Source organism: Silurus aristotelis (assembly GCF_946808225.1).
Source record: "Silurus aristotelis genome assembly, chromosome: 3".
Classification (NCBI taxonomy): Eukaryota; Metazoa; Chordata; class Actinopteri; order Siluriformes; family Siluridae; genus Silurus; species Silurus aristotelis.
This window is the reverse complement of record NC_139576.1, coordinates 23,558,947-23,574,815: the sequence shown is the minus strand read 5'-3', so window position 1 is coordinate 23,574,815 and position 15,869 is coordinate 23,558,947. Positions and strand designations below refer to the sequence as shown.

The 15,869-nt window shown below is 36.3% G+C and overlaps 2 protein-coding genes across 6 annotated transcripts; both read right to left on the bottom strand.

Moving 5' to 3' along the window:
- Positions 1-1,050: 1,050 nt before the first annotated feature.
- Positions 1,051-6,308, bottom strand: LOC310723491 (uncharacterized protein). 4 transcript variants are annotated; one of them, XM_083536646.1, is made up of 6 exons: positions 5,024-6,308; positions 4,268-4,645; positions 3,062-3,109; positions 2,803-2,899; positions 2,514-2,694; positions 1,051-2,191 (listed from the first exon to the last, which is right to left on the bottom strand). In XM_083536646.1, exons 1-5 carry the CDS (start codon positions 5,898-5,900, stop codon positions 2,544-2,546), a joined length of 1,551 nt encoding a protein of 516 aa, XP_083392772.1. In that variant the 5' UTR covers positions 5,901-6,308; the 3' UTR covers positions 1,051-2,191; positions 2,514-2,543. The 4 variants fall into 4 exon arrangements, with proteins under 4 accessions (XP_083392772.1, XP_083392771.1, XP_083392770.1 ...); XM_083536645.1 differs by lacking the exons at positions 2,514-2,694; positions 2,803-2,899; positions 3,062-3,109 and having other exon boundaries at positions 5,024-5,350; positions 5,468-6,303; XM_083536644.1 differs by lacking the exons at positions 2,514-2,694; positions 2,803-2,899; positions 3,062-3,109 and having other exon boundaries at positions 5,024-5,384; positions 5,475-6,303.
- Positions 6,309-9,906: 3,598 nt separating this feature from the next.
- Positions 9,907-13,006, bottom strand: LOC310724324 (uncharacterized protein). Of its 2 annotated transcripts, none has more exons than XM_083538169.1 (6): positions 12,879-13,006; positions 12,083-12,385; positions 11,728-11,885; positions 11,601-11,645; positions 10,404-10,424; positions 9,907-10,152 (listed from the first exon to the last, which is right to left on the bottom strand). In XM_083538169.1, the coding sequence occupies exons 1-6, from the start codon at positions 12,931-12,933 to the stop codon at positions 10,033-10,035; spliced, it is 702 nt and encodes a 233-aa protein (XP_083394295.1). In that variant the 5' UTR covers positions 12,934-13,006; the 3' UTR covers positions 9,907-10,032. The 2 variants fall into 2 exon arrangements, with proteins under 2 accessions (XP_083394295.1, XP_083394296.1); XM_083538170.1 differs by having other exon boundaries at positions 9,907-10,149.
- Positions 13,007-15,869: the final 2,863 nt, after the last annotated feature.

Here is a 15,869-nt window from a genome sequence, read left to right as displayed (position 1 = left end):
CAGGTAATACACTAACTAGTCATAAGTACCTCATACAACCCCACAACAAAACAGCTGAACTGTTTGATCAATTTTACATTCACTCAGTTTTTCATCTTGATGCAAATATATATATATATATATGTAGTTATATCCCTATTTATTTTCAGATTGGTGGTAATTTATTTTGGACTATTTAAAGCAAAGCCTACCGATGCAATAGTACTGGTATTATATAATTGACCACTACATGCTTGCGCACGTTTATATAAGCTGCTAGTCCGATCTCTGTGCAAACACAGGTTACACTGCATAATTAACTGCACACTTAAAACTGAAGTATATAATATTGTCAGGGATTCACCTCAATGTCACCAGAAATGAATAGGGTTTGGCTTTGAAGAGGTTTTTGCACCACTGCTGTCTGATTGGCCTGTCTTTATTTCTCTTGGTATTTTAGTAGTCATATCTGAGATGTGATTTTTTTCCTTGCAGTTTTTTTTATTTTATTTACAGTTTTATTCAGTAATGGATTAGATTTGTGAAATTTAGTAAAATATAATACTTCAAACAATAAATGTACTTAAATGTACACAATTACATTAATGTGAGTAATGTCATTTATTTTCCACCTCACCTCTGCTGAATGCAAGATCTTAGTCAAAACTGAAACTATTCTATGACAAATATGTGCCATGAAACGTTGTGCAGCAACATGTTTGTGTGTAACTTTTTTTGGCCAGGCAGTGTATTAAGCAATTTTGACTAGGGCCAAATTATGATCACATGGGGAGCAATGGCTAGATCCCACAGTAAAGCTACTGTAGTACAAATTGTAATGAACACACAGTGTATGTTCTGGGCAACATTCTGCTGGGGAGCCTTGGGTCCTAGCATTCATGTGGATGCTACATTCTACATTCCTAAACAGTGTTGAGACCAACACTCCATCACAGCTACGGTTTACCTTAATGATAGTGGCCGTTTTCAGCAGGATAATGTGCAAGGGGGTAGTTTTAATGTCACTTCTTAATGTTATACCCACATGCAATCTTTCCATAATGATAAATATTTATTGTATTACAATCATTTTATTATTGGCACTTTACGGACATATAAATTGGATTTTCAAGCATTTTCTTGCAACATGTGGATGGTGAAGAGGAATTCAGCTGTAAAAAAACCTGTCCTACATAATGTGAATCTTCAAGGATACATTCATTAGACTATTATTCATCACAGTGTATTATAATTTAGGATATGTGGTTAACCAATCAGGACAGACAAGATTTGAAAATATTAGTCCTAAAGACGCACTGATAAAAAAAAACAAAAAACTGTTTAATTGTAAGTGATAAAGGAAGGCTGGAGAGATAAAAAAAGGTGAGATAATTTACAATATGAGATATGAATAGGTACATAAAACCACACATATGGACTTCAAGAGTAAGAATTACAATTAAGGTCCTGTTCATTGCTACTGGTTAATAAATGTATTTTTTAAATCCTCAGGATCTCAGAATTTTTTTCCTCACATATTTGTCCTTCCAGTCAGAATTCAGTCAACAATTCAGTCAGATTTTCATCCAATGCATGTGTTTTGTTTGCAACTTAATCTAAAGCCAGTATTGGATTCAACTTGTTACTATTTCAAAGTAAAGAAAGTCCTATTACAATACTTGTTTTTTCAAATTTTACTGGTAGTTCTCAGTTCCGGCTGCTGAAGTTCTCTGCTGTACAAACACAGAGGCTCCAGGCTGCATTTGACCTTCGGCCATGCCGAGTCTTTGTGCTGCCAGTAAGGGATTGGTGCCCATCTGCAGTGGCATGTTGTACACACCAGACTCAGACTGAGCTGTACCGAGACCGATGCTCCCCTGTTGTGGGCCGGCACCTCCCCTCCCCCTGCCGTTGCGCTGAGTGTAGAAAGCCTGTGTGCTGTTAAACTGTGCTGCCTGTGCCATCAGGCAGGCCTGCAACTTGCGTTTGGCTCTCCAGCGGGCCACTCTGAGACGGGTCTTTTCCCTGCGTTCCTTCACCAGGTCGGCCAGTAGAGCCTGTGGCAGCGTCCGCTCCAGCTCGCGCCGTCGGGTCTCGCTGCGTTTACGCACTTCTATACGTTTTCGCTTGTAATCCTCATACAGCATCAGGTCTTTGCAGAAAGGATGCATCTGCCTCTGTGTATCTGCCACAGTCAGCTGAGACTCAGTATCTAAAAGACACGGATGAGTGTGTAAGCATGGGTTTTTTTTTTTAAACATTACAGACTCAAAGTTTTCACCCTATTTCAACTATATTTTGTTTGAATGCTATAGGAGGTAACACTTAGAAAACCTTTTTATACATTTCTATATAATTGGAGGAAAAAACAGGATAGATGCACTAAATGTACAGAGATGATACATTTATTTTCACCAGGACCAAAAGTTATTTTATAACTTTATTTTATTTTAAGTAAACAGTGTACATGACAGAAAATGTAATTACTGACCGATCATGTAAAATATGCGTGATGACAATATACAAATCATTACCATTAACTAATCGCTAACTTAAAAAGCGTTTTAAAGGCTAAACATTGGGCAGTTTTGGATTTTTGCTTTTCTTCTTTGTCGCTGCTTTGATGCCACCCATCTCTGCTGCAGCTTTATTCTCTTTTCTATAGGGAGTTGTATGCTGGACATGATCTCTCCTTTGGCTTTTCTTTCCTGATACCTGGTGGGGAAAAATGTTTATTTTAAAATTAAAAAAATTGGTGAAAAAAGGTAATCCACAACATGCTCTTAAAAAAAAAAAAAAAAAAACACTGAAGGAATAGCGAACCTTTGACGTCTCGCCTCCAGCATGGCCATCTTTTTGACAGGATCAGCATTTATTTGCTTTCTGTATTTCCTGGAGCTCTCCTTGCGTCTTGGTTTTTCTACAAATAAGCAGGTAAAGAAATTATTAACAACTCTTACTATGTATGCGTGAAGATTTTAAATAGTGTTTATTAAAAAAAGCCTTAAAAATCTTTTGTGTTTGCTTTTTAAATATTGCTAAATAAATTTATATTTTATTAAATATGCTCGCAATCACTCACCTGTTCTTTCGAGCCTGAGCTCCATATACGTCTGGTTTACATGGAGACCTCAAACCAGCAAGAGTCTTCACGTCAGTACCCATTTATAGATGAAGGATTTACATTACATTTATAGGTTATGAAGAAAAGGTCTCATGCCAAACTTTACACTTTTGCTAAAGACTAGGACTTCGTCAATAAATAGGGTCACGGAATCATCCTGTAGCCTGTTGCCAAACTCTTTATTAGGGAAACTTGTACACCTGCTCATTCATGTGAATAACTATCACCAGCCACTCATGTGGCAGCATTGCAATGCAGAAAATCATGCAGATACAGGCTATTAGCTTCAGGGCAATGTTCACATCAAACATCAGAATAGGGAACACATATGATGACTGTACCAGAAGGGCTGATTTGAGTACTTCAGAAAGTATTGAGCTCCTGGGATTATCACAGTGTTTAAACAGAATGGTTTTTAAAAAAAAATTAGTGTGAGTGTAGGGTCTGCAAAAAACAATGATGATGTAATACATCAATAAAGAATGGCCAGTATCAGTAACTCAGATAGTCACTCTGTACAATTGTGTCGAACACAGAAGAATCTCAACATGCACATCAAACCTTGAGGTTGACATGCTGCAAGAGCCCACTTCATGTTCAACTTCTTTCAGGCAGGAACAGACAGCCGAGGCTGCAGTGGTGCCAACATCATGAATCCATGGATCTAATCTGCCCTGTGTAAACTCCAGGCTTGTGCAGTTGGTGTAATGGTGTGGAGGTGGAGTAATGATTTCTTGACACACTGTGGTCACTGTGTTAATAAATCACTGCCTGTTTGAGTAATGTTTTATTTTACTTGAAAAGTTTGAGAGAGAGAGGGGAAAAATTTCAGAGAGAGGAAAAAGTTCAGTCTGTCTAAACCTGTGAGATTAAAGAAAATATTTCAATGCTATATCCCTTGGTTAAATGTAGACATTTATCACATAACAAAAAGAAATCCATAACTGTGATAAATAATACATAGAAGAAGAAAAAAAAACATTCAGTGTGATTTAAGATAAATTACACACGTATTATTTATTTATAAAATCTGTTTCTCTAATTGCATTTACTTTTTTTTAGTGAGTTATGGGCTCTGAGCAGCATATGGCACCAAACCACAATAGATTATTACTATAGCTACTGATTAGATGAAAAATGAAAGAATGATCAGCTTCAACTCACATGCACTTGGGTCCACACCCATGAAAGCAGGTTCAGTCCCTGAAGGTATCTGGGCACACTGTTGAGGCACTGGCAGCTCTATGGCTATTCCTGCTCCAGCCAAATGCTGGTGAAGTTCAATCTTAGAAAGCTCTGAAGTGGACGGCTCAGCTTGCTCCTCCTTCACCTCGACGATCTCGACCTCGGCTTCCTCCTGTTTGATCTTTAAAACAGGTTGGCTGGTGTCTGTTATAGCCGGGTTCAGTGCCTCGTTTGTATGAGCAACAGGGAGAAGGTTTGGGTCTGTGACCTCAGTGTGTTCAGCTTCTGTGGTCTTTTGAGGTGTTTGACCCCATAGAGGATCGCTGCTCTCTTGTGCGAGGCTGCACGTGTTCTCCACTATGGAATAATAAAAAAAAAAGTTATCAGGTTTTATAAAACCCTAGTAATTAGGTTATGTATACACACTGCTCAGCTATTCTTCCGTTTTCATATATTTTAACACTATTGATTACTATACAATTGATCTGAAACGCACGTACTGAATTATAATCTGACTGAAATATAATGATATCTGATCTGAATTTTCCAGTTGCATTCACTGCCATGTGCCATTGATGCCATCATCATGCTTTTAAGACTTTTGCATAAGCTAATACACAGCAAACTTTAGTAAGTTATTTAGGTGCTTTTTTAATCTGTAATTAATAACAGATGTCAGAAAATACTACTGGATCCCTAATGACATCATTAATAGCATGTATTCATAACTGATACCTTTCAATCCCAGATGTAGTTTTAATTCTGGCACCTCCTCATTGTGTATTTCAGCATTTTGGCAACTCTCAGTTGGGACAGGTTCATGGGTCACTTTATGAGTTTTAGGGACGGGTAGTGCTGTATGAGCTGGATCAGGGTTCCGGGGTTTGAGAGAAAGTGTGAGAGGTTCAGCACTGGGTGATCCTGTGTTTGAAGAACGTCTTCTCAGTGGTAGTCCATGATCAGGCGTGACCTGGTGAGCTCTGGTTGTATCCAACTGACCGGCTGCCTGTCTGTTTGCGTCCAGATGACCGGCTGCCTGTCTGCTTGCGTCCAGATGACCGGCTGCTTGCCTGTTTGCGTCCAGATGACCGGCTGCCTGTCTGCTTGCGTCCAGATGACCGGCTGCTTGCCTGTTTGCGTCCAGATGACCGGCTGCATGTCTGTTTGCGTCCAGATGACCGGCTGCCTGTCTGCTTGCGTCCAGATGACCGGCTGCCTGTCTGCTTGCGTCCAGATGACCGGCTGCCTGTCTGCTTGCGTCCAGATGACCGGCTGCCTGTCTGCTTGCGTCCAGATGACCGGCTGCCTGTCTGGCTGCGTTAATCTGACCAAGTGTGTGTCTGTGTGGCGCATGTCTATCATCCTTAGTGTTCAGTGCATTAACATATTTCTGCCGCAGGACCTTCATCTGACACCGAGTGGATTCTAACATCTTCCTGATGTCCTCGTTCTCCTTCTCTTTGGTCGTTAATTCTCTTCGCAGTTGTTCAAATTTGAGGCTCATCACCCGGATCATCTCCCCCAACACCGTCTCCACCGCCGCGTTCACGGCCTTTTCAATCACCACCCCCATCTGACCTCTCATCAGAGAAATAGTCAAATTCACGTCCATTCTGAACACGTTCTGATTAGGAGCCGCTGATGTTCGGTTTTACTTTATCCTTAGAGCCTAACCGGGGCGAACAATCCAGTTGAAGAACTGCTGTCTGCGAGTTAGCTCACCGTAACGGATAGTTAGCAACCTTAGCTCGCTGCTGTTTATCCGGGGTGCGGAAAAAGCGCCTCTAAGCTTTCCATGTAATGTTTAATTTAATTAAAACACATACTATACATATATTTACATTTACATTTAACTTTACTAAACTTCACAACTATAACTGCTACCTGAAGCCCCACTCCATTGTTGTCTAACATCTTAACAAAACAGTGGTTTACAACTAACTAGGGCCGAATCCCAAACCAAGCCGTGTTGAATATACAGTTCACTGCCTCGCGCGTAAAAGCCACTATTTCATATCCTATTAAGTGCCCCTATATAGGGTCTATAAAACCAATTGAAACTCGAGTATACGAGACGTAGACTTCCGTTGATTTTCTTACTCTAGTATTAATATATTAACCGCAAAAATCGTTTACTGCCATCTACAGGCCGTATGTGTAATACTGGCATTAGCAAGAGGTCCCCTCTTCAAACATGGGTTAATCTAGAACTCATTCAGTCTGTATAAATCAGTGTCTGGGTTTGTTCAACAATTAAAACTGCATCCGGTTCTAATGGTGAATATATAATCTTGAAACGGCAGCTTTAAAACATCGCCAAAGTTTCCATTCTAATAGTTAGTGCTTTGGTCAGAGCATCAACAACTTGAACCATCCTGCCAGAACAGGACCCATTTTCAAATCATTAAATAAGGATTCAAGGAATCATATATGAACTAATGACGGGAAAACAACAAAAAACTTTACAGTTTTACACTCACTTACTGTAAGTTGCTTATGACAATGACTTGTGATTTCCTCCTCCTCCCCCCCCCCCCCCGAATAAATAAAGAGGCATTTGTGCAGCTGTGAATTGATTGGGATTCAAATATTGGCCTCCTGCTTGGCAAGCAAGAATCCTACCACCAGGCCACCAATACTAAGATTTATTTCAGTTTGTATTGTAGAAACAATGGCAAAGTCTTGGCATGGTTTTGGAGAGCAAGGGTTGCCATCAAAGTGTAAGCAATTTGCACATCCTTTTTCTTGATGTTGGGGAAGTTGGGTGCAGGCAGGATAAAGATTCCGCTTCGATGTTTTTGGCTACTGTACAATATGAGAAGGTCTAAGCAAATTTGTTGGGTTTTGTTCATTTCTCTTGGCTCTTTCTCCATTTCCTTGCTCATTGGGTATAATATTACAATATGCAGACTGATTTATACATTTAAGATTTATAATTGTAATTCCATCCCGTAAGAAATTCCTAAATGTTTTAGTCCTCTATTCATTTTTTTTTAGTAATCTTGGATCTACCTGCTTCCAACCTTACAAAAGTTACATATCACAATGTCTGATAAAATATAGAATAAATTATTTTCAACAATGTCTAAATGATGATTTTGATCTAATTTATCGGCTTCCACGTTGCTCTTGAGCAGTCATACCTATAAAAGCCAGCAGATGGCAGCAAGACATTTACAATCGTTAAATCCCTCACTAAACACATTGTAAATGTATTGTACTGCTTGGCTTCTGTTAAATAGATACATTCTAATTTGTATCAGTCAGTACTACTGAAATGAAAAGAAATTTTTGTTGGTGATTTGAATAATAATGTAATTGTCCTTGACTTTTTACTGTGTCTATAATCATTGAAGTTATTCAGTACATTAACTAAGCAGAGGTCAAATTATCCAGCAGTCAACAGGATCATTGATAAATCTATCTGTAATATATACTGAAATATTTATATTACTGAACATATATTGTGCAATATTTGCACTGTAGGCAGAAGTTGCTGTAGAGCAGTCATTTCATTCATATTGTCTTTCTGGATGTGAGGTGTCTCTTGAGCACATCTGATAAATGTATGCAGCTGCAAAATAGTGTCAGCTTGGGCATCTCCAACAACCTTTATATCGAATTGTAATGCCTCGCATGCATGTAATCACAATATCTGTTCTGTGGTTAATTAGAATTTTCAGAAAACTGCAGCTACAATATATATCGGTTTTCCCCTACATCCTCTGTAAATATGTTTCTTGTCTTCTTTAAATTGTCTTTAGATGGTTTGGGAGATGGTTTGGGACCAATTAAATTCTGAAAGATCATTTGTATATACAGTAATAAACTCTATTTTTATTTTATGTTTAATCTATTGGGTTATCATTACCACGTATGCTGCTTAAAATTCCAGCACCCTATTGCAAAACATTTTCTTTTTTTTCTATGCTTGATTTAATGTATAAACACTGTAGGAATAAATATTACAAAGAATATAAAAGTTTGAACTGGGTACAGTTATACTCACTTTGACAAGGAAGATATCTGTGTCGGAGTTTTATAAATACTTTTATATATATACATATACTGTAGCTGAGTTACAGTTTTCTTTATGCGCAGCTCCTTTTCGTCATTGCATAATATAAAAATGCTGGCTAAAGGAATAAACAGTGCTGGGACTGTTATCATATTATGATTACAGCAAGCATTATCTAAGGTGCTGATGTATACAGATTTATGTGAGGAGACAACGACGATTACTGAAAAGGAGCGGATGTGGTTGACACACATGCTCACTCAATTAGTCACCATTTTCTGCTTACATCAGGAGCTACCAAGCAAGCATTGTGCAGAAAAAATATCCCTACACTAGTAATTTATAGTCTACTTATGCTGTGATTTATCTGACCACTAAACCCAATTGTTCGCATTGAACCGAGGGGCGTCTATCGTTGAAGACAGGCATTGAAAGAGGATTTTTATGAATATAGTGAATCAGGTTTGCTCACAAGTGATTGTTACAATAGAGCCAATTACTGAATACAGTAAAATGCCAGCTTCAGAAATGCATTTCATTTTTTATACCATGTTGTCCCATTTCCCATATGCTATTACAGATGGGAAATAATACACTGTAAGTAAATACAGACTGAAGTGAGCCACATTCCACTCCAAGTTATATGTTTAAACAAGCTCATACTCAAAAAATAATTCAATTACCATAGAGGCAGTTCAGTTACATGTGTAAAATACCACCTGAATGACATTTAATCAATTTAAGCATAAAAGTGGCAACAGGATATTTAAGGAGCATCTCTGAATGAAGGGGTACCAGACCCCTTTTTCTATATAGAAAGACATTTGGCTAAACAATAGATTCTCTATACAATTTGGGTGATAAAATCTTTAACATTACCAATAGTGTACATAACTATGATTACAATTTTGAAAGACACCTAAAGTAGTCACCTTCCATACTTATCCTCAGTTTGCTTTTAAAGCAAACCTTCCAAAAGTCCAAAATGTTTCAACAATGATGTATGCTTATTTTGCCCCTGGAGCTTTAATGAGTTCAGACACTGATGATGTGTGAAGAGACTTAGGGTGCACCATCTGCACCATACCAACATTGAGTTTAAGGTCACGGCTTAGACCATTTATGTTCTTCCACTCTAAGCATGGCATGTCTGCCACTACTGCCTCAAGCTCATTAGGGATTTAAATCTGCCTCTGGATTTCTATAAAGCTGCTTTGTGAGAGTGTCTATTGTTAAACGTGCTATAAAATATAATTGAATTGAACTAAAGAGCAATGCTGTCAATACAATGCAAACAATGGTTTTTATTTATTTTTGAAAACCATCTAAATCATATAGCTCTAACATATACTGTATATATATATATATATATATATATATATATATATATATATATATATATATATATATATATATATATATATATAAACACACACACACACACACACACACACACACACACACACATAATTTTATATATAAAAAACATACATATTAAACAGTATCAACCTATGAGTAAGATAACAAAGATTCAGTCATAAGGTATAGCAACATGTTTATAAAATGTGCTTTTACGAGTAGATATAAAGAAATACAGTCATTTTTATATAATTTTTGAGCTGCTTGTTGTTTAATGGATTTATCTTATGCATTTAAAGGTATGGTATAGTAAAGTCCTGAATACATGGGTTACACTCTGTTGTTGTTGTTTTTTTTTACAGGAGGATCAAATACTAGCATCCATACGATTCAGGTGAGAGTTGTGGTTCATGTCTCTGAAGGGTTGTACTTGGTGCTGCACCTCTCGCATGTCCATGTATTCTGCATTCTTGTCTGCTCCTTTCTTCTGAAATGGGTTACTAGGTTAGGAGTAGTAAACAACATCTGTGCACATGTTAAGGCATTTGCATTTACTTCAGATATTACACACAAAGGTAACACACATTTTAGTGCTAACTTGTTTACACCAGTGTGTTGGATCAGTAAATTCTCACATTTAAAGTTTGTTCTTAGGTGCTTGAGGAAGAGGACTGTTTATTTTTCTTAGAAATGTAGTCAGAAAGAAAGATGATCAGTGCAAGAAAGTGTGTCTATTACCTTTGGTCTGAGCCGGTTTTGCTGCAGATGAAGACACAAAACAGAAGTAAATACAAAAATACTTTTTGTATTTCGTTATAGTGTGCCGGAATTCTTACAACCTGTTTCTATCAAGATAATGCTTGATATTATGGCTTAATAGCACAAATGTAATATTAGCAATTCCAGAGCTAAATAAAAATATATTAAATCACACATATCTGTAAAGTCATTAAATATCTAAAGTTTGAATACTGTAAAAATTCTATAAAATCTGCTATATGGGCAAAAAAAGATTTTGGGACACCTGTTCTTCTGCAAACTGTAACCACAAAAATGGATAGCATTAATTTTTCACTTTACTTCAATTAGAAGACCCAAACCTGTTCCAGCATGACTATGCCCCTGTGCACAAAACAAGCTCCACGGAGTTAAGGTCAGGAGTGGCCTGCTATAGAGCTCTGACCTCAACTCTACTGAACACCTTTGGGATGGATTGAAATGTTGACTGCACCCCAGGCCTTCTCACCCTACATCAGTCCCTCACCTTATTAATGCCCGTGTGGCCGAATATGCACAAATCAGGTTATTATAACAGCAAATGCAGACTGAATGTGGAATGGGATGTTCAAACAGCACATACAAATCTTATGGTCAGATGTCCACAAACCTTTGTCTATGTCGTGTATATACTGTTTAGTAAGTGTTTGTATGTATATTTGAAAAGGATAGCCTGATGAACAAAATATAGATTATGGTAGTTGCAATATGATTTCTCATAAATAGAGGTCTCATATATTAAAGATGCATATTTCTTTCATTAAAGATGCAAATTCATGAAAGGAGTTTTCAGGAGACTGGTAACTTGTTTTATGAATGGTGAATAAATGTATAATGTTTTAGAGAGCCACATTATTACTATACTATTAATAAGTATAGTTTTTTTCTTTTGTAAATGTATTATTATCCTTGTTACTATAGAAAATGCAAAATATAAATATTTTAGAATTTAAACCTGTCATACAAAATGAATCAACATTTTTGAGAAATCAGAATTCTAGAGTTTAACAGTCCATATCAGTGCGATATAAATCACTGCACACACCATCAAACTGACACAAAGCCTGAGTATGGGGTGGATGCATTCTCTTGTTTAACAAAACATAGGCATTTTGAAGAGTTCTTGCAATTTCTCTGAAGTATGCACAATTTTCTTACCTGCATTGGAACATAGGTTATTGAAAGCTCTTCGGAAATCTTTTTCTACAGAAAAGGAAAAAAATTCTGCAGTTGGTCAGTTTGTTTTGTTAATGAATCAATGGGGATAACCAGATTATTATCTTACCCTTAGATGAATAAACACAGATGTAATAATCAAACTGTAGAGACACAGCAGAAGCACCGTTCCAAGCAGAATCCATTTGAGTAAACCGTATAAGGAATTATTGGCCACAGGCAAGCTGCTGCATGAGTTTGTAGGTATTGGAGCTGAAGTAAAACTTCCTTCAAAATAATACGAAGAAGATTTTGTGCTTCTACGGTCAAAATTATACATGAATTGCTTCATAAATATAATATTTGAGAAATAATAGATGACAAGATGCTTGGCTATAAGAAAAGTCTATGAATGTCTTTCTTTCTTTAAATTTTCTGTGCTGTAATACAACCATTTCTTTTCCAAACATGCTGATATTTCTCACCTGGGAACATAATTTCTTCTCCCGTTCTCACTAGGATGGGGAGTGGAGAACTTTTATATACAAAACAAAAAAGTTTTTTTTGCTCATCAGTAATTTTCAGTGTAAAATTAAACTGGTTTCCTGATGCTCTTCTGGGACATTCTATATTGCTTTTGTTTGTGTTGCACATGTTCTGGTCATTAATGTACACATAAGCACCCATAGTCCAGTTTAATGGTGCATCATGTTGGCATATGACATTTACTGAGTTGTTATCTTTGGAGTTGTACTGCAGCAATGTCCAAACCTGGAATTCACTGCATACTGAAAAAAAATCAACATATAAATTAGAAAAATAACGATAAATAAGGTTTATCATGAGTCTCAATCAGTGGTACTAGAAAAATTTAACAAACTATTTGTTGAAATGGAAATATGGATGAAAATGTAATTAGGTTTTGGATACCTATGGACTATGGACAACTCTATTCTATATTTTAAATGAATGACAAACTCTCTTTTAAACAACTTTTAAACATGACGAATGGCTACAAATATAGATAATGTAAAAAAAAAAAAATTCAATAAAGCCATTACAATTATTTTATGTACTGTATAATAAAAGAAAAGGTTAATGTTCCACTCAACTCTGAAGAAAACATTTGTAAGACATAATGAAAAATTACATTAGAAAAGGATACACTAAATAGTTACAGGTACATTTTTTAACCCAGTTTATTTGTTTTCTATTAACATAACCAAATAGATTTATGTTAGAGAATAAAAGGAATGTACGATTTGCTTTACAGCCACTTACCATGTTCAAGTGTCAAAAAAAGGCTAAGAAAAATAGTAAAGAGTCTGTCAGACATGTCAACCTACAGCGTGATGAGTACGCTTTTACAGCTTTCAACCCTCACTGTGTATATTTATGAAGTGGAAAAAAAACAGGAAATGACACGCATATTCGTGAAACAAGGTAGGGTAATGCCGGTAGACAGTTTACAAATGGCAAAAGTTAGTCCACATGGATTATTATTACCAAAACACATACAGTATAGCATTTTCTGGCATTTAAATCAGTTTTCCATTTCCTTTTTTTCTTGATTTTGACCAGAAGCTTATCAGATAGGTGTAGGTGTTTCTTGAAATAGGTTTCAACTAAAAGCCTACTGAAAGAGTTTCTTAGTTTGTTATTGAGATTAGTAAAACAAAACTGACCTGCATAGTTTCAAGCTCCTCTCACACAACTCTTCCAGTTCAACAATACGTTAATCAGCAAATCATGAGCTGTATGTGGTAGGAGCAGATTTTTTTTCGAAAAAAACAAACAATTCATTTTCACAATTTCAGGCATGTTCCATTGTATTTAATGAATTTATTATATTGCACTTTCACTAATAAATTAAATACAAATGTTTAAAAAAAATTTTTTATTATTGTATTATTCATTTATACTAGTAAATTAAACAATTATGACAAGTAATTCACAATTTTTGTTTAGTTTACAGTACAGTACATGTACAATTCCCCTTAAAAAAAGAACCATCAAAAGGAGAGAGGGTCATAGAACGTAACCCCTGTGAGTATCGATGTTGCATTGTATATATATATATATATATATATATATATATATATATATATATATATATATATATATATATATATATATATATATATATATACACACACACACAAGGCACAACATCATGATCATCTGCCTAATATTGTTTTGGTCCCCTTTTTCCTGACCTGTCGAGCATTAACAGCATTACTGCATTACAGCACTTCTTCAGCAGTTTGAGCTACAGCAGCCCGTCTGTTGGATCGGACCACATGGACCAGCCTTCGCTCCCCACATGCATCAATACACCTTGGCCACCCATGACCCTGTTGCCGGTTCACCACTGTTCCTTCCTTGGACCACTTTTGATAGATACTGATTACTGCAGAACAAAACAGCCCACAAGAGCTGCAGTTTTGGAGATGCTCTGATCCAGTTGTCTAGCCTTCACAATGTCAAACCATGTCAAACTCCTTCAAATTCTTACACTTGCCCCTTTTTTCTGCTTCCCACACATCAAACTTGAGGACAAAATGTTCACTTGCTGCCAAATATACCCCACCCACTAACAGATGCCACGGTAATAATGTTATAATGCCATAATATTATAGGTGGTATTTTATATATATATATATATATATATATATATATATATATATATATATATATATATATATATATATATATATATATATATATATATATATATATATATATATATATAATATTAGACAAAAGTTTGGAAAGACCTTCTAATTAAGTGTTCTTTCTTTATTTTTATATTCTTTTCAACATTGTACATTATTACTAAAGACATACAAGCTATGAATGAACAAGTATGTAATTATGGAGTAAACAAAAGCCAACCCAGAATATGTTTTATATTTTCTTATTTAGCTATATTTAGCTTTAATGACAGCTTGTCACACTCATGGGATTCTCTTATGAGATTCATAAGGTAGTCACCTAGAATAGTTTTCAATTCACAGGTGTGTCTGGTCAAGAGTTCATTTGTGACATTGATTATTTGTGACTTTTTAATGTGCTTTAAACCATCAGTTGTCTTGATGAGAAGGGAATCAATAACCATATTAGTGCTATTACAAATACTGTACAAATCCATTTTATGGCTGGAAACAATCACTTAAATAAAGAGAATAAACAGTCCAATATTTCTTTAAAAAATGAAAGTTAATCAATCAGTAAAATCTTTATCTCTCTATCTTAAACTGTATCTCCAAGTACAGTCTCCAAAACCATCAAACACTGTGATGAAACAGGCTCATCACAGTTTGGTCTGATAAGTCCAAATTTCTGTTCTTAAATTTTTGGTTTTAACCATCAGGCGGAGATGTGTTCTAATGACCCCATTGTAACATTTAAATACCATAAATCAAGACTTGGCCTAACCTACCCAGGAGCCTTCAAGAACAGTGATCAGTATGGGGTAGTATTTTTTAGTAATTTAAGTAGTAAGTAGTAATTTAACAAATTACAGTTAATATTTAGCAAAACAATGCAATTTATAGTACCGTAATGTATAAACCTTGCGCAAGCTCCAGTTAGTGAGTGGACGGCGAAGCTGGACATGCCAAGTCAAGAACCAAAACTAGGCTTTGAAACACTTAAAAGACAAGTGCTCTAAAACCGAGACAACTAAACTCTGTCGACCGCTGGCGAGAATATGCCATCTCACCAGGCAGGAGATGCGCATATACCGGCAGCGTCTCAACATATCGTACAAAAATGAAAATGCCATGCGAAAATGTAAACATGTTTTACAAAGATTTTGTATTACTATCATCATTGTAACAAAAAAATCGTAATGTAAACTGTCGCAACTCTGGGACTACCTGCCTATACACACACAAGGGGCATTCTAGTCAAACAGGGACATCATTTAACAGGTATAAAAATGGATGCTAGCATAGCGGTACTACATGCAGTAGTAAGTGCACTTGTGTTGGGCCAGTCCAGAGACCGGAAATCAAGATGGCAGGCAACAGTGTGTGCATGAAAGAGTGTGTGGTGATAAGAATTTTTGTGAATGGCCGTGTACCTGCAAATGTCTACAGAAGACTTCAAGCACAGTACAGTGTTAAGACGCCGTAAGACATTTGAGTGATGTAAAAGTTTCAAAAATGGCCAACTATCAGTTTATGACGATCTTGGTCATGGTGGTTCCCAGCCAGCAGCGGTCATTCCTGTAACCATTCAGCACGTGGAATACCTGCAGGGGAGTTT